At 47.3% G+C, this 21,603-nt stretch overlaps 2 protein-coding genes across 6 annotated transcripts in view; one reads left to right on the top strand and one right to left on the bottom strand.

Annotated features, from left to right (window-relative positions):
• Positions 1-620, top strand: part of RPGRIP1 (RPGR interacting protein 1) — a 42,060-nt gene extending 41,440 nt beyond the window's left edge. For all 4 annotated transcript variants that reach the window (XM_081835370.1, XM_081835372.1, XM_081835371.1 and 1 more), the window contains one exon: positions 485-620. In XM_081835370.1, the coding sequence (XP_081691496.1) occupies positions 485-600 (116 nt within the window). In that variant the 3' untranslated portion in view covers positions 601-620. The remainder of the gene's footprint in view (positions 1-484) is intronic.
• Positions 621-711: 91 nt separating this feature from the next.
• SUPT16H (SPT16 homolog, facilitates chromatin remodeling subunit) lies at positions 712-20,395 on the bottom strand. 2 transcript variants are annotated; one of them, XM_081835391.1, is made up of 26 exons: positions 20,277-20,395; positions 16,410-16,502; positions 16,137-16,307; positions 15,859-16,011; positions 15,625-15,771; positions 14,728-14,879; positions 14,061-14,233; positions 13,429-13,519; positions 13,248-13,321; positions 12,931-13,043; positions 12,287-12,352; positions 11,786-11,881; positions 11,494-11,609; positions 11,228-11,381; positions 10,316-10,443; positions 9,619-9,754; positions 9,318-9,444; positions 8,921-9,039; positions 7,758-7,883; positions 7,523-7,635; positions 6,954-7,029; positions 5,938-6,107; positions 4,670-4,799; positions 4,058-4,187; positions 2,975-3,055; positions 712-1,881 (listed from the first exon to the last, which is right to left on the bottom strand). In XM_081835391.1, exons 1-26 carry the CDS (start codon positions 20,340-20,342, stop codon positions 1,718-1,720), a joined length of 3,165 nt encoding a protein of 1,054 aa, XP_081691517.1. In that variant the 5' UTR covers positions 20,343-20,395; the 3' UTR covers positions 712-1,717. The 2 variants fall into 2 exon arrangements, with proteins under 2 accessions (XP_081691517.1, XP_081691518.1); XM_081835392.1 differs by having other exon boundaries at positions 2,975-3,052.
• Between the last annotated feature and the right edge of the window lie 1,208 nt (positions 20,396-21,603).

Below are 21,603 nucleotides of genomic sequence, written 5' to 3'. Positions count from 1 at the left end.
GCAAATCTCCAAATGGGTCCGAACTTCAGTGTCTAAAACTCCTGGTAGAGGACAAGGATCTATAAGGGTGGCCAAATTCTGTGCGACTGCCATAAAACTTGGGGAACAAGCTGTTCTACTAAAATGATTAAGGTTTTAAATGACAATTTTAGGTTTTATTTTAGTGATCAAGATTTAATATATATTTTTAACTGCCGCTATATCTGTATTGTCTCTGTTATACCCAACTGCAATCCAATGTATTCCTGTTGTGTTTTATGATTTTCCTGATATTGTAAGTGAGCCGGAACTGGTCTGTGACCGTAATAATAAAATTCAAATTCACCAGCATTTGCAGGTTCCCTCACGCACCCATAATAGGAGTGGGCGCTAGAACCTTAGTCCTTGTAAATGAAGACTGAGACTCTCCTGCTTTCTTCAGTAATAACAGACTTGGTTCCACATCTCTTGCACACAAAAAACTATTTTAACCTTGTCATTCTAGTTATCAGTCCTTTTGATCCCAACGCCAACATTGGGAAGCTGAAAGTGTCCATGGAAGCAGCTTCTGCCCTGAGAGCCATTTACTGGGCAGGCAAAAGGAAGAGCGGTGAGGAATGACAAGCTGAACGGGTGAAGACAAAAGAAACTTAACAGGATTCCATGACCAAAAAGATGCTTTGGGGCGTTTGACAGAAGACAAGGACGAAGCCAACGAATAAACTTTCCAAATACTTAAAAAAACATTTTTATTGATCAGTTTTTTTCCAAAGTCAAAAATACCGAGAGTGCTAACTGCTACGGGATGGAGGGGGTTGGGGAGAAAGGAATTTTGAAAAAGCCTTTCCCTGCCCCTCCCATGGGTGGATCATTGACTCCCTCCCTTCCCCACAGGAGAGAAGGGAGGCAGAGGGCAGACAAAGCATTCAACCCCCTACCCCTTGTCCCTAAAACACTTGCTCACTGGAGACCAGACTCCGCAGCCAAGGAAACAGATAAATACAGACAGTGCCTGACGTTTTTGTCTTTTTTAAAAAAGAGAAGAGAAAGCAAGAACCCTTGTCATTCAGTTGCGTTCCCCTGGTCTCCCACCTGTTCAAAAACTCTGGCCCTCTTCTGTGTCACTGTTCCAAGGTGGGATTCCTCTACCACCCAGGGGAGTCTGCTTCAAAAACGTGGAACGCAATTACCCTCCCCCCTTGCCCCAGCACAAAATACCACAAAAAGTTGCACAGTTCATTTTGCTGAAGTACATGCTCTGGTTCTGGAGTAGATCTCAGGGCAACCTGCGCCTCCCTGCCCCCAATCCGTCCGAGAACAAAGACACCGAGAGTCGGGGAAGAGATGTAAGCGGGAATGGAGAGGCCAAGGGCAGGTGACAGAAAAGGGTAGGTGGGATCAGCAGATCACGGACACCAGATTCCTGAGCCTCCCCCCCCCCCTTTACTCCTCAGCAGAGTTTGCGTTTGTGGTTGACGTAACCGCAGGGCCTGGCCTTCTCTCGCAGCTGATTGGTCCGTACAAATGGTCAGAGAGAAAAAAAGAGAGACTCAAGGAACAAAAGCAAAATACTCCCCAGAGAAACAGAAAAAAAGGGTGAGGGTGCATGAGGGAAAGAAGGGAGAAGTTTGTGGGGAGGGGCTGGCTGGCCGCCCCTCGTGCCCTAAACGTTGGCTGCTGGATGAGGCCTTGAAAGCCCAAACCCCCTAAAGATTGGCGGGTGGGAAGGGCTTGTGGTTTACTTCCTCTTCTTCTTGGAGGGGCCTGAGCTTCGGCCGGGGCTGCGACTGTGGGAGCTGCGGTGGTGCCTCGAACTCTGGGACGACGACGATGGGACCTTCCTCTTCCGGCTGATGGTGCGGCTTCGCTCCTCTTCCTCCTCGTATCGGCTCTCGCGGTCAGCTGCAGAGAGACGCAAAGGACAGGACTCAGTGGTGGTAGGAAAAGAAGATACCTACATCCCTGTAGTCAACTCATGGCTATTTCTCATGGCTGGGTATATATTTTATGAGATACTTGCTGTGCTTTGCTAAGCACCTTTACTAATTTACTGAATCTGTATGCCACCCTTCATCCGCAGATCACAAGATATTAATGAATCACAAAATGCACAGTAAAATCAACAAATAACCCCCACAACACATTTAAAAGGGCATCGGATGTCAATCAGCCCAAGGCGTGGTTAAAGAGGAACGTTTTCACCAGGCACCTAACGGTATATAGTGAAGGTGCCAGGCGAATCTGTCCGGGGAGAACGTTCCACAAATGGGGAGCTGTTGCAGAAAAGGCCTGTTCTTGTGTTGCCATCCTCTGGACCTTTCATGAAGGAGGCGCATGAAGAAGGGCTTCAGGGGATGATCTTGGGGTCAGGGTTGGTTCATATGGAGAGAGGCATTCCTAAAGTGTTTATAGGTCAAAACCAGCACACTGAATTGGGCCCGGAAAATAACTGGCAGCCAGCGCAGTTGGACCTTTAGAGGACTACATGCTTACAGTCCTACTACAACTCCCATCAGCCCTGAACATTAGCCATTGTGGCTGTGGGAGTCCAACACATCTAGCACTGGCTTCCAATCCTAATACAGCTCCCCAAAGTATTTTTTAGAACTTAAGAAGAGCCTTGCCGTATCAGGTCAAAGGCCCATTCCATATCAGCGTCCTGCTGTCGCAGTGGTCAACCAGGTGCTGGCGAGAAGCTTGCATTCAGGTCCTGGGTGAAACAGCAGCCTCCCTTGTGGCGGATTCCCCATGAACTGGGGATATATCCTGCCTTTTTTTTTCTTCCTTTGTGGAACCAAAGGTGGCATACATACTCCTCTCAAGCAGGCAGCCATCCAGACATTGGTCAGAACCAAGGAAGCAGCCCTCATGCACCTCCAAGTCCTACCCTGGGACCCATTGTTGCTCCTGCAAACAGCCTTACAAACGCTCAAAGCAGCGAGCCCAGAAGCCGCCCGCCTCTGCACCAAGTTGGGCTGAGCAAAGGTTCTCTCACCTTTCCGCGCTTCTTCCTCCAGCTCGTCCCAATCTTTCCCGCTCTCCTCCTCGCTGCCCATGGACTCCTTGGAGTAATCTGCTAAAAGTGGGAGAGGCTCAGAATTAGTTGCCATGCAATTAAGAAGGAAGTGGGGTGACGATGGAGGCCCTGATAGGGGAGCAACCTGCAGTCCCCCAGGTTTTGCCAGGCTCTGTCTTTGATTTCAGGTTCTCCAGTGATAAAAGGATGCAAACAGACCAAGTTAGCGTCACCTAGCTCCCACTTAAAGATCAATGGGGACTTTGGGTACCAGGTCAGGCAAGAGTGTTCGACTAATTTACAGTACAGTAGGATGCCTGTTTACTCAGATGTAAAACTCACTGGGATCAATGGGATTTGCTCTGTGTACCTGCAGTTAGGTTTGCAGCCTTAGAACAGCTCCGGTTCTATGAGTTTCCAAAGACTTTGGGAGTTAGTGTGTGTTGGCGCATGTTGCATAAGAGTCAAAGAACAGAGCTACTATTTCAAGACATTTCACAAGGGAAGCACTAAATAGCTCTCCCATGAGATTTCTTAAGCTGGATCTGCAGTCGGTGCCCCTGTTTCAGCACATCGCTGATCAAAATGTTTTCACACACTACGACACCCCAGGTCAACTTTCTGAGCAATAATGTGAAACTTTTGTTATGCTACAACACCATGAACAATGCAGGGAAAGGGAGGCAGGCAAGGCAGGGCACAGAGCCCAAGGTTTTAAAAGGAAATGGTGATGCTACTGCTTTTATAAAAATAAAGAAAGCAAAGATGAGTGACTTTCTCTTGGAAAGGAAGGATGGCCCACACAATGTGGCTCAGGAGAACTGGCTGTGCAGAGAAGGTTACTGGATATGGGTGCTTGAGCAGAACGTGTTTAAAGAGCAAGAGGAACAGTGAAATGTGCATTACACACAGATAGAGAGTCGAAGTGCTGGAAAAAAACAGCTCAGGAACATCCTGAGTACAGGGTGTTTGTGTGTGTGTACTGGGTGTGCTGAAAAACCAAGACCCAAGGGGAAGCGAGGGCAGCTCTCATTGGGCCTGTGGCTAGCTGTTTCCCCTCACCAGAGTCCTCTGCCTCAGAAGAATAGTCCTCGTCGCTGTCCTCCTCCTCATCTTCATACTCTTCCTCAGAAGGGTTGAAGGTCTCATCCTCGATCTCAGATTCCGACTCCCCGGCCTCAGCATCACTTCCCTGCGGGAGAAGGAAGAAGAGTCTTAACTACGTTGCTGGAATCCCATGAGTTCCATACCGCTAACAGAAAGTTTTGGATAGGCATATGAAGTCAAGTTTGTTGGTCCACCCTGACCGGCAGTGGGTCTCCCAGGTATCAGAGGTGTTTCAGCCCTACCTGGAGATTCCAGGGATCAAAACAGGGACCTTCTGCCTGCACAGCAGATGTTTGACCATGGAGCTACGGTCCTTCCCCTGAATTAGGGTTGCTTTCGTTTTTGTGTGGCATGCAAAAGTTGGGCTAATGCAGGATTCTTTATCCTGACACCCGTTTCCCGTTGCACCAGCTTCTGAGCAGGAATTTCCAACAATCCCCAACTACCGTACAAACCTCCCGACTTTAAGCCATTCAGCCTTTCGAGAAAAGGTAACAACCTAACAGCTAAAGATGAGGTCTTGTTCCCTGTTTTCCGGCTGCCCCCGTACGTGCCTGCTCAACATACCTCTCCTTCGGGCTCGAGGAATGACCAGCCCCCTTGCTCAAAGAAGCCTTCTGGGTCGTCCACAATAGTTTTCATGATTTTGGTCCAGTTAAGGGATTGTACTCCTTCTGTGTACTTAATGTCACAAGAGCTGATGTGGGCGGAGAGGGAGGGAAGAGATGAATGCAGAGAGTCAACAGAAAGATGGGCTCACATCCACCTTTCAAAATAGCACTAACTCGCTCCTGTAGCTACTACCGTAACTTGCTTCCAAAGCTAGTTCACATGAGGGTGGAGTAAATATTCTCCCATAGCTTTTCTTTTTTTAAAAAAAAATGTTAAAATAGTTCGTCATTAATCCACATATATTACAGATATACAAGCATATAAACATACATTTCATACAATCCTTAAAAGTGTTCAAACATACTCACACTCAATCCCACAAATAATTCCTTTTCCCATCACCATCCACCACCCCTCACCCCACCTTTGTGTTAGACTTCCAATCTACTCAATTGCAATTTCTTTCCATTTCTATTACTTTCTTTCACACACCTTTAGCCTAATTTCATACTTCTTTTTCTATTACACATTGTTATCCATCTTATTCAGTATTTCAGTGTTTGAAACAGAACTTGTTTATTCTAATAGGAGTTCTGATTTTTCGATATGGTTTTGCAAGTATCTTTTAAACACCTTCCAGTCCCTATCTATCTTCTCTTTTGAGATCCTTCCAATTTCTCCCATTGTTTTGAATATATTGTAGTACTCCAATAATCTGGCAAGCCACTCTATTTTTGTCGGTACAATACCACTTTTCCAGTTTTTCGCAATCAATAGCCTTGTGGCTACTGTTGCGTATAAATATAAAGTCTTGTCTTCTTCCTTTAGGCTTCCTGGTACTATTCCCAATAGAAAACCTTCTGGTGTTTTCCTAAATGAATATCTAAACATTTTTTTCATTTAGCTTTTCAATTATGGCAAGGGGGGGGGGGAAGGATATCTGAAGTTCCATTCTGCATTGCTTGAAGAGGCAATGCAGTCTTCAAAGAGGACTCCTGACCCAACTACTTTTGCAGAGGTAAAAAATGGACATGTTCCAATCTGCAGCTGCTAGCACTGTCTCTTTTGAGCACTTTTTGGGGCTGTGATGAGACAGGAGGGAGCAGAAGGCAATTCCGAGGGGCCTTCCAGCAATAACTTAACACAGGAATGCTGCCAGCAGCTGCCAGCAGGGTGATCCAAGAGCATTCCCAACCCCTAATCCTACCCCCCGGGCCACTCACTTGAGCCACTCCTTGATGGGGTCGAGTGAAGCCACAGGAATGGCGTTGATCATTGTGACCTTTTTGCTGTAGTCTTTGTAGACGATGACCATGTCAAAGTTCTTCAGGTGGAACTGCACACGCTCAAAATGTATCAGCTCCACCTCATCCAGTGTCACCACAAATGGAGGCTGGAAGCAGAACAGAGAGGAAGTATTAGCTGTCTAAAATCTCCAAATAATTCAGAGGGGCAGAAGTGGGCTGGGGGGAGGCAGCTCCATCCACAACCACCTCAAATTTCTGTTCTTGAACCTCCAGTGCTGTTCTGATCTCAACAGACCGTGATCTCGACAGACCGTGAAGAACAGTAAGCAAATATCACTACAGTGGTACCTCTGGATACGAATTTAATTCATCCCGGGGGTCTGTTCTTACCCTGAAACATTCACATCCAGAGGCGCCTGTTTTGTGCATGCGCGCGCAGCGGAAACCTTTCCGTTACTTCCGGGTTTGCTGCGTGCGTAGCCCGAAGGATAAGTATCCAGAGGTGTGTGCAGCTAGAGGTACCACTGTACTGAGAGCACAAAATAATGTCTGCGTAAAAGAGGGATCTCCTTGCTGGACTTAGAAGGCCAACATACCCTCCAATGAAGACCAATTTTAAGGCTCATGGTTTCTTCATAAGTTTATTACATTTATATATTGCTTCCCACTATGAAAAGCCCCAAAGTGACTTACAACCAAAGTTAAAATGATAAAGATATCTAAGCCTGTTTTTAAAATGTCAGAATACAAACAGCCAGTCACAGGTACTACCCAAATGCCTGGACAACAAAAATGAAAAACAACTAAGCCTGGAACCATTTTGATTTCCTAGATCCGTTTCAGTCTCATGCAAGAGAGTCAAAATCATGCCAATTTCTGGTAATTAGAGTTTTCACTCTAAAAGGTCTCTGTGGTCGAGAGAAAGCTGAGGATATTCTTCTGCCAGGCATTCAACTTGTGCTCTCTCCAGTCAAACACAAGCTCACACTCACCCACTCAGTGCAATTCACCAGGGCGCTGCTGGTTGGTTGGAGCAGGCAGGTGCTTCTGTAGGGGGCACCGTTGAACCTGCCGCGACGAATTGGGGATTGGGGGAGAGAGAAGAAGAAGAGTGTGAAGCAGCTAGTGCAGGAGAAACAGCCAATTATCTCAACATTTGCAACCAAGCCGCCCGTTCAAGTAAGGCCTAGAGTGTCTGCGAAGTCAGAATATGAGGGCGTGGAGTTCCTCAGGGACAAAATATGCCCTCAGAAGCTTCTTCTGCATTATTTAGAAGTTAGGAAAATTCCTATTCCTAGCCATAGTGCTTTCCTAGTTCCCTGAGGCAAAAGGTAGGGTGAAAATAGACTGTATGTATGCATGCACCCTATAGTCCATTTATGTAAGCTGGATATTCCAATGGCACCACAATTCCTTGCCCCCTGTGTATTTTCTCCTTGTGTAATTCATCCCCTGATCCCCAGCCATCCCCTCTCCTCAGAAGAATCCTGGAAGTTCAGTCAAACTATAAGTATTTTATTGTCCTGCAAAACAGAAGTTGCCTTGTCACAGGGGTCCTTACCCCAGCTCCCGGAAGGGCACCTCAAATTCCAGCTCCTCCTTGGTCAGAGACTCCACCTTCTCAATGAAATTCTTGAATGCCGTTTTCAGCTTGTGTCTCATCTCGCGCTCCATCTGTGCCAAACAGGATCAATCAGGATTGGCCACGCAGCCCAGAGTTAGCTCTGCCGGGATCCGATTTCAGCCCCTGCTCCCCCCTCCCCCAGGACAGGGCCACAAGCAGCCCCCTCTCTTACCTGCTCGGCGTAGAGGTCGTCACGGTCGTGCATGTGCTGGTGCTTGCCCAGGTCGGTGGTGATTTCGCCCACCTCCGTATAGAACTGCACATCGGTGTGGCGCTTCTTGCCAAACATGATGGCGTTCTGGGGTGCAGGGGGAGAGAAGGGAGTTAAGCAGGGAATGCACATTTGTGCACACTACCAGCAAATAAGTGGAATGCTGTTGTTTGGGCCAAATAGGTTTTGCACCAATTAAAAGCTAAGGCCAGCATAAGAGATAGGTTTGCACTTCTGGGGCAGTTATTTTTCACACTTTATTATGCTTATACTGGCTTGGGGGGAAGAATTTTGAAAACCAGAAAATTAAAGAATTGCAGAGTTGAAAGGGACCACAAGGGTCATCTAAGTCCAACCACCTGCAATGCAGGAATTTTTTGTCCAACACAGGGCTTGAACCCACGACCCTGAATCTCATGCTCTACCGACTGAGCTATGTCAGAAGCAGTCACTCTTCTCGCTTCCTTCTTACACCCCCACCCCAAATAACAAAAGTTTTAATTAGTTTTGACTTCATCAAAGCGAGCGACACCTACTACAAGCTTATTTCCAAGCTTCTTTTTAAAAGGACATGGGTTTTCTGGGGGAAAGCAATTCTGCAGCGAATCCAAATTCTAGGAGCAAGGAAGGTGAACTGCACCTTTGCTTTGAGTAAGACATTGATGGAGGATGATCCACAACAGCCTGGTATAATAAGTCCTCCTAACTTAAGCTGGATAGCAGGTAAAAAGGTAAAGGACCCCTGGACAGTTAAGTCCAGTCAAAAGTAACTATGGGGTTGCGGCGCTCATCTCGCTTTCAGGCCAAGGGAGCCGGCGTTTGTCCACAGACAGCTTTCTGGGTCATGTGGCCAGCATGACTAAACCACTTCTGGTGCAACGGAACACCGTGACGGAAAACAGATCGCACAGAAACACTGTTTACCTTCCCGCTGCAGCAGTACCTATTTATCTACTTGCAGTGGCGTGCTTTCAAACTGTTAGGTTGGCATGAGCTGGGACAGAGCAACGGGTGCTCACTCTGTTGCAGGGATTCAAACCACAAACCTTCTGATCGGTGAGCCCAAGAGGCTCTGTGGTTTAGACCACAGCACCACCCGCGTCCCTTTTAAGCTGGTTATCTACCTTGAGGTGAAAGTGTAGCACAATGATCATCTCCCCATCGCAGGGCTGAAACACAGCATGCTTGATGTTGTTGTACAGAATGTCCACTTTGTCCCCACGCACCGAGGTGAAGCGGAAACCTGCAAAGAAGGCGTGTCACAGAAGGAAGCCACCTGCTCCCAGCTGATGGTTGGGCCGGAGTTGCTGGCACGGTGGGTGCTAATTACTGCCCGCCCACCCCCAGCACAAGAGGATGAAAAAGAAGCCGATGGGTAGAGCTGGAATGAACCTAGGTATGGGATCGTTTGTGAGAGTTTGGCCAAAGTCCCTTACGAAAGAGGTCCTCTCAACGGACTCCTCCTGACCTCAAAGGTATGAACACAAAAGGCAGTGCTAGGCATCCCACAGACTTCTGTACCATTTACGTGGGCCTCCAGAGACCCCTGCATCCTTTTCTGGGCGATGTTGGGGCGGATGTAAAGGTCCTTCAGCTTGGGATTGCTGCGGTTTAGGTTGATCACTAGAGAGTCTTGCTTGACAATTCCCTGGGGAAACAGAAAGCGAACAGCCACGTCAGGGTGGAATTCCCACATAGCTCCACCAACTCCACCCACGCCCTCCCCAAGAACCATCTCCCCAACCCAAGGGGTCCTTTCCATCACTGCAGTTTGTCAACAATTTTTCGGAAAGGTGTGCAAGGAAGCTCCTCTGGGCCTCACCTCCTTCTCCTTCTCCTCAGCCTCACGGGTTTTGTAGCGCTTCTGAACCTCCTTGATGATGCGGAAGGCGTTCTGGAGGTTGAGAGCTGGCACCATCTGCTCCCCAGGTGTTTTTATATTGGATGCCCGATATGTTCTGGGAGGGGGAAGAAGAGCAGAGTTGTGTGGCTACAACACGCGGGCCCAGTTCCTTTTGGATAGAGAGGGAGCTTTGAGAAGACTCACCCAGGACCTGCTACTGGAAGGGCAGAAAGAACGACGGGACTGAAAAATACAAAACTCTACTGAGGCCTCTTAGAAGTGGCTTAGGAGGCCACTTCTTACACAGAATCAGACCACAGGCCCACCTAGCTCACTGACTAGCAGCCGTTTCAGACCCTACCTAGATATACCAGGATCGAGCCTGGGACCTTGTGTAGGCAAATCAGGCACTCTGACAGCTGAAATGCATCATGCTCATCAGGCAAAGCTAAAGGAAAAGGAAGGTCATTGACCTCCATTGCATGAATGGGATGAGCCACTGGGCATGCTCCCAAGACTCACAGCGATGAATCTGCAGAGCAAGACGTACAGACACCAAATCTCAAGCCTCGCAAAAATGCAAGAGGTGACTCATAAAGAGGTGTGGGGCTCGCAGGGCAATGAGGCTTCTTGACCAGACCCTGCGGTTGGTGCGGACTATGCAAGAGCAACTCACATTTCTTTCACAAAGGTGGCTTCCGGGTTGGGGAAGATGTTGCCTTCGTTGCGACCCAAAGCACTGCCCGGGCAGTAGAAGTTGATTCTCAGGTAGGTGTAGTCGCCCTCCACTGACATACTGATGTTCTGTAAGGAAGGGGAGAGGGTTTAATTGTTTATTGATTTGAGAATCACCTTTCACATATATATACCCCCGTCATGCAAAGCCCACTCCTGTCCCTAGCGCCTTTTCTACACACAAATCAGAGTTGCAACGGCAACTTTGCAAAGAAGAGTGCCAGTGCCTTTCCTTTTTCTTTTCTTTTTTTTAAAAAAGATATTTATTGAAGTTTCAAAAGAAAGGTTACAGACATAAAAAGAATAAAAAAGGAAACAAAAAAATACAAAAACAGAGAAAAACAAAAACAATTAAAAATAAATCCATCTTTCCATGTTTATCCTTCATTCCCTTATTTCCCTGACCTCCTCACACCTCCCTTTTTTGTAATCCAATTCAGTTGGTTAATTCAGCAAATCCTTTCCCTCTTTGTTTTTATCTTAATCCTTCATCTTAATATATTATAACTTTACTTTCTCACCTGTTTACAACCCGTTTTCACATACTCCTTAATAGCATTACTGCTAAAAGCCACTTAATTTCATTCCGACATCATTCTAACATTCATTAATTTTAAAATATTTCTGCAAGTAGTCTTTAAATTTCTTCCAATCTTCTTCCACCAACTCTTCTCCCTGGTCTCGGATTCTAAGAGTGCCAGCGCCTTTTCTTTGGGGAAGGTTCTGTTGGCTGCTAATCCCCATTTCAAAGCCATTTCATCAGCCAACTCAACTGAACAGCGGGCGACCGGCATTTATCCCAAGACGCAGCAGGCATCGAGGCCCCCAGTTGTTGCTGCTGCAGCTGCTGTACCTTGATGGTGGCAATGTGGAAAGGGGTGGCGATGCCAAAGACCGGCATGATGACCGTCTCGTACTTCTTGTCAATGTAGATCTTCATCTCCCGGATGTGAGGCTCCTTTGGCATCAGAGACGGGTTTTTGTAGGAGACGTTCGACTTACGAGCCCTGCAAGGGACCAGAAAGGTGAAGAAACCTGACCCAAGCAGCGGGGGCTTCTAGGCAGCTACTCCTGACCGTGCCAGAAGGAAGCCACTTTACAAGCAGCGCTTCTACTCACTTCTGAATCTGCTGCTCCCCCTTTTGTTCCGTCAGCCTCCTCCGGGCTTCTTCGTTTAGCTGGGCAGCCAGCTCCTTCTGGTGCGCCCGGCGCTTCTCCTCAGCTGTCAGTTCATTCTGGCCCGGAGGAAGGAAGACGGCAAGTCTATTATTTGCCCACATACCATTTGCCAGACACCCCCCTCTTCAAGCTGAATACAGGCAGCTTCCCTCCTGGAGGCACCCTGAAGACCTTTTCTCAGCCCTTGAATACTTAACCCCACCTCCCACCCATCCACTCAAGCCTTCTATACCCGAGTTCTTTCTGGCAGCAGAGCTGCCCTGGAACCACGGCCAAGCAGTATTCCCTCCGTATCGTCTTCTTCCTCCTCCTCCTCTTCATCCTCTTTCTAGAAGAAAAAAGCAGAACTTAGAACCTACACCCGCATAAAGACATACACTTGTTTCGCATTCCTCAAGCTAGGCTTTCGTTCCCAAACTTATTCCACAATATCCTTGTTCATAAATTTCCTTCAAAATGTTTTTATTTAGCAGTTAAAAACAAGAAAAAATTACAGCACTGGGTGCCCCTTTTTGTTCCGAATTGCCTGCATGTTATTTTCATGCTCATAACAAAACCACGTCCTCAACAATGAGGGTATGAAGCTTAAGAGAACTTATCAGGATTTCAAAATACCCATAGGTAACAACTCTGCTCCTGCTCTAACCGCAAGCTTTTCAAAACTACCATTTTTCCTGACCATACCACAGAGCAAACCACATGTCAAGCGCCTAAGACTTGCCCAAGGACTTACCTTGAGCAAAATACTGACATTCTTGACCTTCTTCTTGACAGAAGTCAGGAGAGTAGCTGGACCATCCTGGAGGAAGAACAACAACAGTATCATCACAGATGATGTGAGAATAGAGCTCCCCGCCATCCTGGATGTTTAGGTGAGGGAGGTGTACTCAGGGGCTTAGAATCTAAATATTGGTCACCTACAGATGGGGCGCTGAGTGCAAGGAAAAACAGAGCAAGTCAGCTGGAACTCTGGGAATGAACAGGGAGCAAATGAGACAGGATGTCCCAAGCTATGTATGTCTGGTAGGACTCCATGGACTCTTTGTTTGTAGCTGAGAAAGATGTGCCCAGTCCCTATGCAACTTCCTTTCTCAGCTAAGTAAGAGTGCAGAGAACTGGGAAAGAGCAAAGTCTGGGAGAAGAATGAACAGAAAGGCAGTTGGGTGGGGTTGCTGATAATGCTCTCACAGTGCAGGCCTACTGAGAGCAGACAAAGCCTTCTTTTCAAAGGCAGAAACAGAACTGAATGTAGAGGCGTCTTCTCCCTGGATGAGACATCACACTTTCTGAAGGTCTTGCTCCCTCTTGTCCACTGTGGTCTCTCCACCATGACTCACATTCTCCCCACCTCCCCATCCTTCTTCGTGCCTCTCGTACCTCTTCCACCAGCACCGTGTCCCCGATGAACAATGCGTACGTTTTCTCCTCCGGCTTCTTTCCTTCTTTGTTGGTGAGGTCTGAGAACCCTACGTTGAGGCTGAAAACCATTCCTGCATCAGACAGAACACAGCTTCAGAGGAGAGCGAGCCTCTGCAAATCTTTTCACGAGCAGAACTGAGCTACTCACTTCCAAACGTAAATGAAATTGGGTGGTATATATACGAATGAACTAATTAAGCAGGACATCCTTGCCGCTGTGTTCCTGCTCTACAATCCTTTCTTTTTAAGTCAAGAGAACTCAAAAAAGTTCTCACCTTTTTTGAGCCGATACTGGTTTTTGCTATTGATCACGAGCGAACTCTCTCTGAACTCGATGCCCATGGCAAACCTGGGAGAGAAGAGCAGGGAAAACACTGAACCCTCCAACCAAACCACTCATGAGCCTGTAAACTGGCAGGAAGGATGCCTCTGTTCCAACGGAGAGCCTTTTTTTACCCCAAGTTCTTGGTGATTTTGCTCAAGAGCTCTGGCTTTTGTTTCTTCACCATATCCATGACAGCAGCGTAGACCTCACACAGCTTTACACCTAGGATAAGCAGAGAGGGAGGAGGACGTTAAGGAGGGAAAGAGCAAGCTGTGTCCTACTTGAAAAATAAATGCTTCAACAGGTTTTGCCCCCTGCCCTGCCCCAGCCTACTCCAACCATCACTCACACCCAAACAGTAAAAAGGTAAAGGACCCCTGGATGGTTAAGTCTAGTCAAAGGCAACTATGGGGTTGTGGCGCTCATCTCGCTTTCAGGCCGAGGGAGCCAGCGTTTGTCCACAGACAGCTTTTGGTTCATGTGGCCAGCATGACTAAACCACTTCTGGCACAATGGAACACAGTGATGGAAACAGAACACATGGAAACACCATTTACTTTTACCTTCCCGCTGCAACGGTACCTGTTTATCTACTTGCACTGACATGCTTTCAAACTGGCTGGGACAGAGCAACAGGAGCTCACTCCTTCTTGGGGATTCAAACCACCGACCTTCTTATCGGCAAGCCCAAGAGGCTCAGTGGTTTAGACCACAGTGCCACCCGCATCCCTTCACGCCCAAGCACCCCATTTCTGCCACTCACCATGCCGCAGTTCTTTGAGCATCTCCTCCTGCAACTGCAGCAGGAAGGTGTAGTTGTCCTGGGTGTCCTGGGGCGGGTCAACCATGAGCGTGCGTACCAGGTTGGAGCAGTAGGATTTGTAGCGGATGCCCATGGCACAAGTGACGGTACCAAAATGCATGTAGCCCTTCTCACTGGGGACAAAGAGCAGATAGCTATATGGAGAGGCCAACTGGTAAGCCACACACAGGCATCTTCAAACACAAACAATTGGCACTCCCATGCAGAACTTTTGCCTCCAACGAATCTCATCCTTTCTTTAATTAGGAAAAAAGATCCACATATGCTGCTCTGAGCTTCCTGGAGGATGATGGGATAAAAATGTACTGAAAGAGATATAGAAGAGTGGCAAACTGGAATCTGTTAAGTTTCAGCATTCTCTACTGTCCTGTTTCTTAATATATATTATCATAAAAATGCCAAAGGAAAGGAGGCTGCATGACCAAAGGTTTTAGGATACAATCCTAAGTAAGCTGCATTTGAATGGAAACCAATACAATAAAATCAAACCATTGCTAACCAACTAAGAGTGCCCGCTCATTCAGGAAGTGCATGAATTACAAACCAGGAAACTTTTTCCTTGGCGATCTGAAAACAGTCTGCACTACCCCCATGGAGATTTGCCTACCTGACAACGCTAAACTTGAGGTTGTAATTTCCTCCACTCTGGATAATGGGAGGGTAGCACATTTCCACAGTGGAGGGATCAGCTCCGGACAGGTATTTTTTCTCCTCGATGGCCTTCTCTACAGACTCTGCCAACTTGCTGTGCCGCACTTTCTGCCGGAGGACACAGAGGATTCAGAGGTCAGTAGAGACTTGAGGATTTTTTTTGGGGGGGGGGGTAGGGGCTCAAGTGCCTAAAGGAGAATTATAATCCCAGAGGGTTGACACACATACACAGCCATCACAAGACCAACACTCCAGTTTTTCCAATTCTTTTGCTGAAGAGGGGCATGCGCCTAGGGCACTACAGCAATGTGGTTTCTCTAGTGGATTTCTCTTCTCTGACTCTTAAAGATGTATTTCCACTGACTATTAAGACAAAAAGAGAGCATGCATACACAGCCTCAACTCTCTCTCTTCTCCCAAGGCAGCATGGCTATCCTAGCAATGAGTCCCATCTTAAATGGACCAGGAGAGACAGGGAGAATGTGCTGGTGTCAAAATGCCCAGTATGCAGTAGGAGGAAGCAGCAAATAGGCCTGCCAGCCAGAGGCCAAATTGCTTGTGAAAACCCACTGACCCAAGAGAGAAAATGGGCCAAAGTCAGAGATGGTGGCCCTGTGGCCCTTCAGTTGTTCTTGGGCTACACCGCCCATCAGCCCTGGCCATGCTGGCTGGGATTGATGGGAACTGAGGAGTTCCCAACCTCTTGATTCCCAACAGGTTTCTCATCCCCAGCCTAGGTAAAATAGCCCACCTGCCCCACTTTACTCAGGGCCTATATATAATGCCAGCCTAGAGAGCATTCTCCTTACATCCAAGCTAAGATTTCAAACTCACGGACAGGCTCCTTCCTCACCTCATCAGCATCTACTATCTCCATGACACGCTCCTTCAAGAACTTGGTGAAGACCTCTGACGTGATGGCGGCTGCTTTGCGCATCAGGGCGAGCTCCCCATCCTCTTTGACGGCAATCGTGTAGGCCACCACCGCACTGATGTCCACCTGCACCAGGGTCAGAGGAGGATCAGCAAGAGCAGCATTCAACCCACCTTCCTAAACCCACACGCCGCCGGAGCTGGTGCTCCTCACCTTCTCAAAGCCTTCCTTGCTGAGAGCATCATTCCAGCTGTTCATGAAGTCCCCGGGGAACTTGTCCTTGCTAAAGATCCCAATGCGTTTGCCATTCTTGCTGCCCTTTAGGGCTTCTATCATCTTGTCAAAGTTCGCCTTGTTGCTTTCATTCTGGAGTCGGGAGAACAAAGAGGAAACGGGGGGAGTGTTAGCAGTTTCTACACGTTTCAGCCCCAAAGCTCCCTCCTTCCATATTGCCTGCAACTCTGGACAGGGCTAAACACAGGCCCACTCACCTTCTCCCGCACAAGCAATGTGATAGCCGGCACCCCGTTGGTGCTTTCGTTGCTCTTGCTGTTTGCAATCTGCTTGAGAAACTCCACTTTCTTCTTGCTGGCCATGAAGAGGATCTTGTCCTCGCAGAAAACCATGATCGTGTCGGTGAGTTCGTAGCCAAACAGCCATGTCTGCAAGGGAAAGGGGATTCCAAGAGGAGCAAAAATACTCTTTTCTTTTCTGCCTAATAATTACGTCACTTTGAGGCAGGAGCACGCCTCACCCCCGCTCACCTGCAAGGCAGTGGACTTGGCATAGACAATCTCTTCATCTACTCCAACTGAGACCACAATAGCATCAATGGTGGCATATTCGTCTTCTCCTTTCTGCAAGAGAACAAAGCCTCATATAGTGACGTGCATACGAACTTGCATTAAAACCAGCCCAAGTGAACTTCGCCTCTCAGCTGTTGTCACATGAAAAGGATCTGATCTCCTCCCAACAACAGTAGCAGATTACAATTCCTAAGAAGAAACAAGAAAGAAAAACGGGAAACAGCTGACCATTGTCTTCTGACAATGGAGCAGTTTCCAGCTTTAGCACCTTGTTATTTCCCTAGATCCTTCCCCCAACAGTCACCAAACACCATTACTTCTTTGGCACAGCCTTTTCTACCCCCACAGCTACTCTGGGAAAAACGTCACCAGTAATTCTGCTTTTGTCATTTCATTACGTATGTGAATCTCTTAAAGTAGCTACACCAAGTGTATGCCTTATCACAGTAGAACACTTCCTGAAGGACTACTGCCTGAACTCAGAGAATGGGACCTGCAACAAAGTATTGTGGTGTTGAGTGATGTCATTCAGGATTCCAGCCACTCTTGTCCCCTCCTGCTACCCCTGTCCCCACTTTTCGTACTTCTGAAAACCATTAGGGCTGCCCAAGCCAGCATAAGCCTCAGACTTGTGTGTGGGTAGTTCTTTTTGGCCACATAAGCAAGAGCATGCACATCAGATATGGGAGCACCAATGATAACTATATATCATTGGGAGCACCAATGATAACTATATATTAAATTATAACACAATGTTCCCTAACCTGTTGCTCTCCACATGCTTAAGACAGCAACTCCAATCACCCTCAGTCATCATGCTCAATGGTCAAGGATAATGGGAGCCTAACCTCCAAATATCTGGAGGGAACCAGGCTGAGGAGGGTTGTTATAAGGGGGTAACACCATTTTGCTGTTTGGATCCTGAATGTTCTTCTGGGAAAGGCAAAGAAATGCACCGTGAACCAAATTTCCTTGTCCCGGCACCAAAAGGAAAGCTTTCAACAGCTAGACACACTGTCTCGAAAAGACACAGAGTATTATCAAACGTGGGAAAAATCCCACTACCAAGATAGGACACAGCATCCAGGAGGGAGGTGAAGACAGGAAGTGAATGGAGAAGCTTGCTACCAGTATTTTGGCTCAACATCCCTGGGAACAATCTGCAATCTAAAGTTGGAATGTCCAACTACTCCCAGCTCATAAAAGAATTCCACGTCAACAGGCAAGCAGGAATAGTGCTCTGTGTCAAGACTTTCTCCCTTAAGCTGGAAAGATTCCATCACTCTCTGTAATTTGGCATCATACCAAATTTGGCTAGTCCAACAAACTATGCATAAGAGCTACATATACAGAATTCTGTACAGCTGAAAGCCACATCCACTGTTTGATCTGCTGCTTATTGCCTTTCCTCCAAAAGTTCCTGCTTTCTCCCCAAATGTATCCTATGATTATTCACTAACCCCTGCCTTGGCCCCAGTATTGATTATTGCTACCAACTTTTCTGAGTTGCCCCAACGACAGGTTGGGAGGGCAATCTTATATTTTGCTGCCCCTTTCTAGAACAGCCCCGGCACCATACTGTTGTTACATTTGATATTGTGCTATTGTTTTTTTATTCCTGTTACTATGAAATTGTTCTTGTGATGCTTGATCTTGATGTGTATTGCTGTTCTCCTTGCTAAGCTACTTTGGGCACAATTTTTGGGAAAGACAGCATACAAATAGTGAGGATACTAAGAAATCTGGCTCATAAGTTTTGGCTACCTGTGTCCTACATGATAGCTTGCAAGGTGTTTCTCCTGTGAAGCTTCCAATCACTGTGATTGGGTTTCACCTGCTGCACAGGCAATTTCTCCAAAACAGCCTAGAAGTGCTCTTCCGGGGGACTCTATAAATTGACCCACATGGACCCGTTTGGCATTTTTATGTCCTGGAAGCAATGAATCCTACTTTTCATTTTAGGATGGTGAGAGTGGTAAGATAACAGGAACTGGGGGATAGGAAGAAATTCAACACTGTTATATTCGCAGGTTCTGCATCCAAATGCAGCATCTCCACCCTGGTCACTCTTGCATTTTTGCCCAGAACAGCTGCAAGAGATTCTCCAACACTAGCTTGGTATCTTCTGCCAGTGTTACAAAAACGATTTGCAAGTTAACATGCTAGACACATGGAGCTAGATAGAAAATACGCACACGGCTACCTCCTGCAACTAATGTATTTTCAATGGAGTTGCTTAATGCTGATTAGCGGCCCATTAACATGCACTGCCCAACCACACTCACAATCAGGACAGCAGAAGGAGATGAGCAAAACAACAGCTGCAATCTGCACAGTCATATACAAGGACACAATCACATGGTGAATTAACAGGCAACACAGCAATAGAATGGCATAGTGGAAAAGCAGCAAAACGTGTATAGTATGCCCTCACATTACGCACAAGCACGGGGGGGGGGGGGGAGTTATGATCTGGAAATGCCACCTAAAGCCAAAATTGCACATAGTCAATATATATTATTTGGTGCAATGACAGACAGGATTGCCAGTTTTTTCTCCCTTTGGACAGCTGCCCCCTTTCTAACTTTTTTTTTATTTGGTTTGCCAAGCACGTAAATCTGAGTAAGATCGCTGCACATTCAACTAAAGCCATACATTGGGATGGGAAGTAGCAACCCTTCAGATGCTGTTGGACAACAACTGTCATCATCCTTGATGATTGGCCATACTAGTTGAGGCTGATCGAGGAACCAACATTTGGATGGCTACAAGTTTGGAGGGCTACAAGCTGCTTTTACAACGCAAATCTCACATTATGTACAAACAAATTGGATATAGATAATTACTGGATATGTTAACATGACAGAGAGGGGAGACTGCAAAAGAAATGCAAAAATGTGACAACAGAGCAGAAGTGGATTTTTTTTTTAAAAAAACGGGTTTATGGCAACAGTGAGAGGATTAATAGTAAGGTAGACACTACTTAGTGTCTCTAGGCAAATCACTCCCTCAGTTAAAGACAGCATTTGGACACATTTGGACAAAAGCAACGTTTCTGAGCACTGTGCTATTGTAAGGAGGAGACCAGAAATAGTTGAAAGGGAAGCCAAAATTAAATAATTATAATGCATACCCTCACACACTTTTAACTGTTCAACTAAACATTTTACATGTATTACCTTATTTATATCACTACAAGCACCCTGCAAGGGAGATCATTGTTACTACCCACCCCCCTACTTAGTCTCAGGACACTAAGAAAGAAAGTGGCTTCTTAAAGCAAACCCTACTGAGAGTTCAGAGAAGCAGCACAGCGTTACAACACCTGCACTGCCCTCAACCTATTTTTTCTTTTTTAAAAATGCTTACGTTCACTCTCCCTGACCAAACCGGGGGTGGGAGGGGAGCCACTCGTGAGAGAATATTAAAGAGAAAAAAAATGGCATTTGACAAACCGTAGAGGGGAAAGGAGGGAGAGGGACACATCATGAGATGCTAAGGAAGCGGGGCAAGGAAGGAAACGGAAATGCAAAGATGTATTTCTCAAGCTTTTTCTCGCTCCCCGCCCCCTTTCTTTACCGGGCACCTCGGAACTTTTCCAAAGGTGGAATACCGGCGCCTTTATTTATTTAGCTTAAAAGCGCGTGCAAGATAGGAATCCACCCCTCCTGCTTCCTTGGCGCCCATGGGGCACAAGGGGAGGGTCCGGTCCCCCTTTCATCACCCCACTCCACCCGAGGTATGTGGTGGGGGGGAGGGGAAGGGGGTCCCTCAGTCGGGCCAGCCTCCCGCCCCTCCCCCCTCGCTCTCTCCCGCCGCCCTCACCTGCCAGTTGCTGTAGAGGCGCTTGACGCGGCGGTAGTAGGCCTCGCGGTCCAGACTCAGCGCCATGGAAGCGGCTCCTCCGCGCCCTCCGCAAGCCCCGCCTCCTCTCGCGCCCCGCCGCCGCCGCCGCCGCGACCTCCCCGACCCCGGAAGTGAATGCTTCCCTCGGCCAACCCCCGCGGCCCCCTTCCCTCCCGCGGCCCTTTGACCCACGACGCAACTTCCTGTTGTGGCTTATTGAAGCGTCTCGTTTAATGTCATTATTTATTTATTTATTTTGTTTATTGTTGGTTTGTTTGTTTGTTTGTTTATTTAAAAAAACAACAACAGAGGACGTCGTAAATAAAACCCGTGTGCTCATATCTAAATATAAGCAATATGGGTTTTACACCTAATAATAGCTTTGTATTATTTATTTTTTTAAAAAAAATTTAAAATAAATTATTTCTATCATACTGTGTAACAGCAGCAATGTTGACCTAATTGCTCCGTCACAGGGTTTCCTCCCCGCTCCTCCCCCCCCACACACACTTTAAAGTGGGGCAGCCGCGCATGCGCCTCGCTTCCCACCCAACGTCGCGCGCCTGCCTCAAAGAAGCCCGCGAGCCTTTACGGAGTCACGTGAGCGGGGCCCGCCTGCCTCCACTCAGGGAGCTCTGGCTGCTTTCTTCGCAGATTTCGCGCCCTCCGGCGCCAACCGGGCACGTGACCAAGGGAGCTGCTCGCTCCCTCCCTCCCTCCCTCTATCTTAGTAGCGGAAGTCGCGTGAGCCTTTCCCGCGCCCCGCCCACGTTGCTCCTCTCGATCCCTTAGAGATAAGCATATAAAGTGACACATCTGCTTGAACTTCCGAGGTCGATATGACTTCCCCCCAACCTTTCTTGCCCCCTACAGATAGCAATGAATTATTTTAGGATTTTGCTGTAGCTATGATTGGGACAGCAGCAACTTCCCTATTCAACCCCTCCAAAGCAAACAAACGCCAAAAGGCGGAAGCCAAGACAAGCTCCTACTCTTCTATAACTCGGGTCCCCCCCCCCACCCAGTATGATCCATTCATTATATTTTAAATAACAGTTTATAAACTCCATCAAGTTTCCCTACAAGCCAATGAAGCTGAAGGTTTCTCAAAAGCGACCGAATTCTGGACCTGGGGTCCTGTAGAGAAGCCGCTGCTAAAACTTAATTTTGCTGCAATCTTACGGGGTGTCACTTTTGGCAAGAATAACCTGTAATATTGGTCTGCTGTTTTACTACAAAGGAATTTCAGAAATAGACTGGAAAGAGAAGCTGCTGAATTACAACTTATCACCAAACTTAAAACCAT

This window comes from Podarcis erhardii, assembly GCF_964252035.2.
Source record: "Podarcis erhardii genome assembly, chromosome: 13".
Taxonomy (NCBI): domain Eukaryota; kingdom Metazoa; phylum Chordata; class Lepidosauria; order Squamata; family Lacertidae; genus Podarcis; species Podarcis erhardii.
This window is presented reverse-complemented; position numbering and strand designations above follow the sequence as displayed.

Coding starts and splice junctions, on each gene's coding strand:
- SUPT16H (XM_081835391.1), bottom strand. CDS start 20,342: ATGGCGCTGAGTCTGGACCGCGAGGCCTACTACCGCCGCGTCAAGCGC. Junction 14,880..15,624: donor AGATAGTAGATGCTGATGAG/GTGAGGAAGGAG, acceptor GTCCTCCGGCAG/AAAGTGCGGCACAGCAAGTT. Junction 7,030..7,522: donor GTGCCCTTCCGGGAGCTGGG/GTAAGGACCCCT, acceptor TCGTCGCGGCAG/GTTCAACGGTGCCCCCTACA.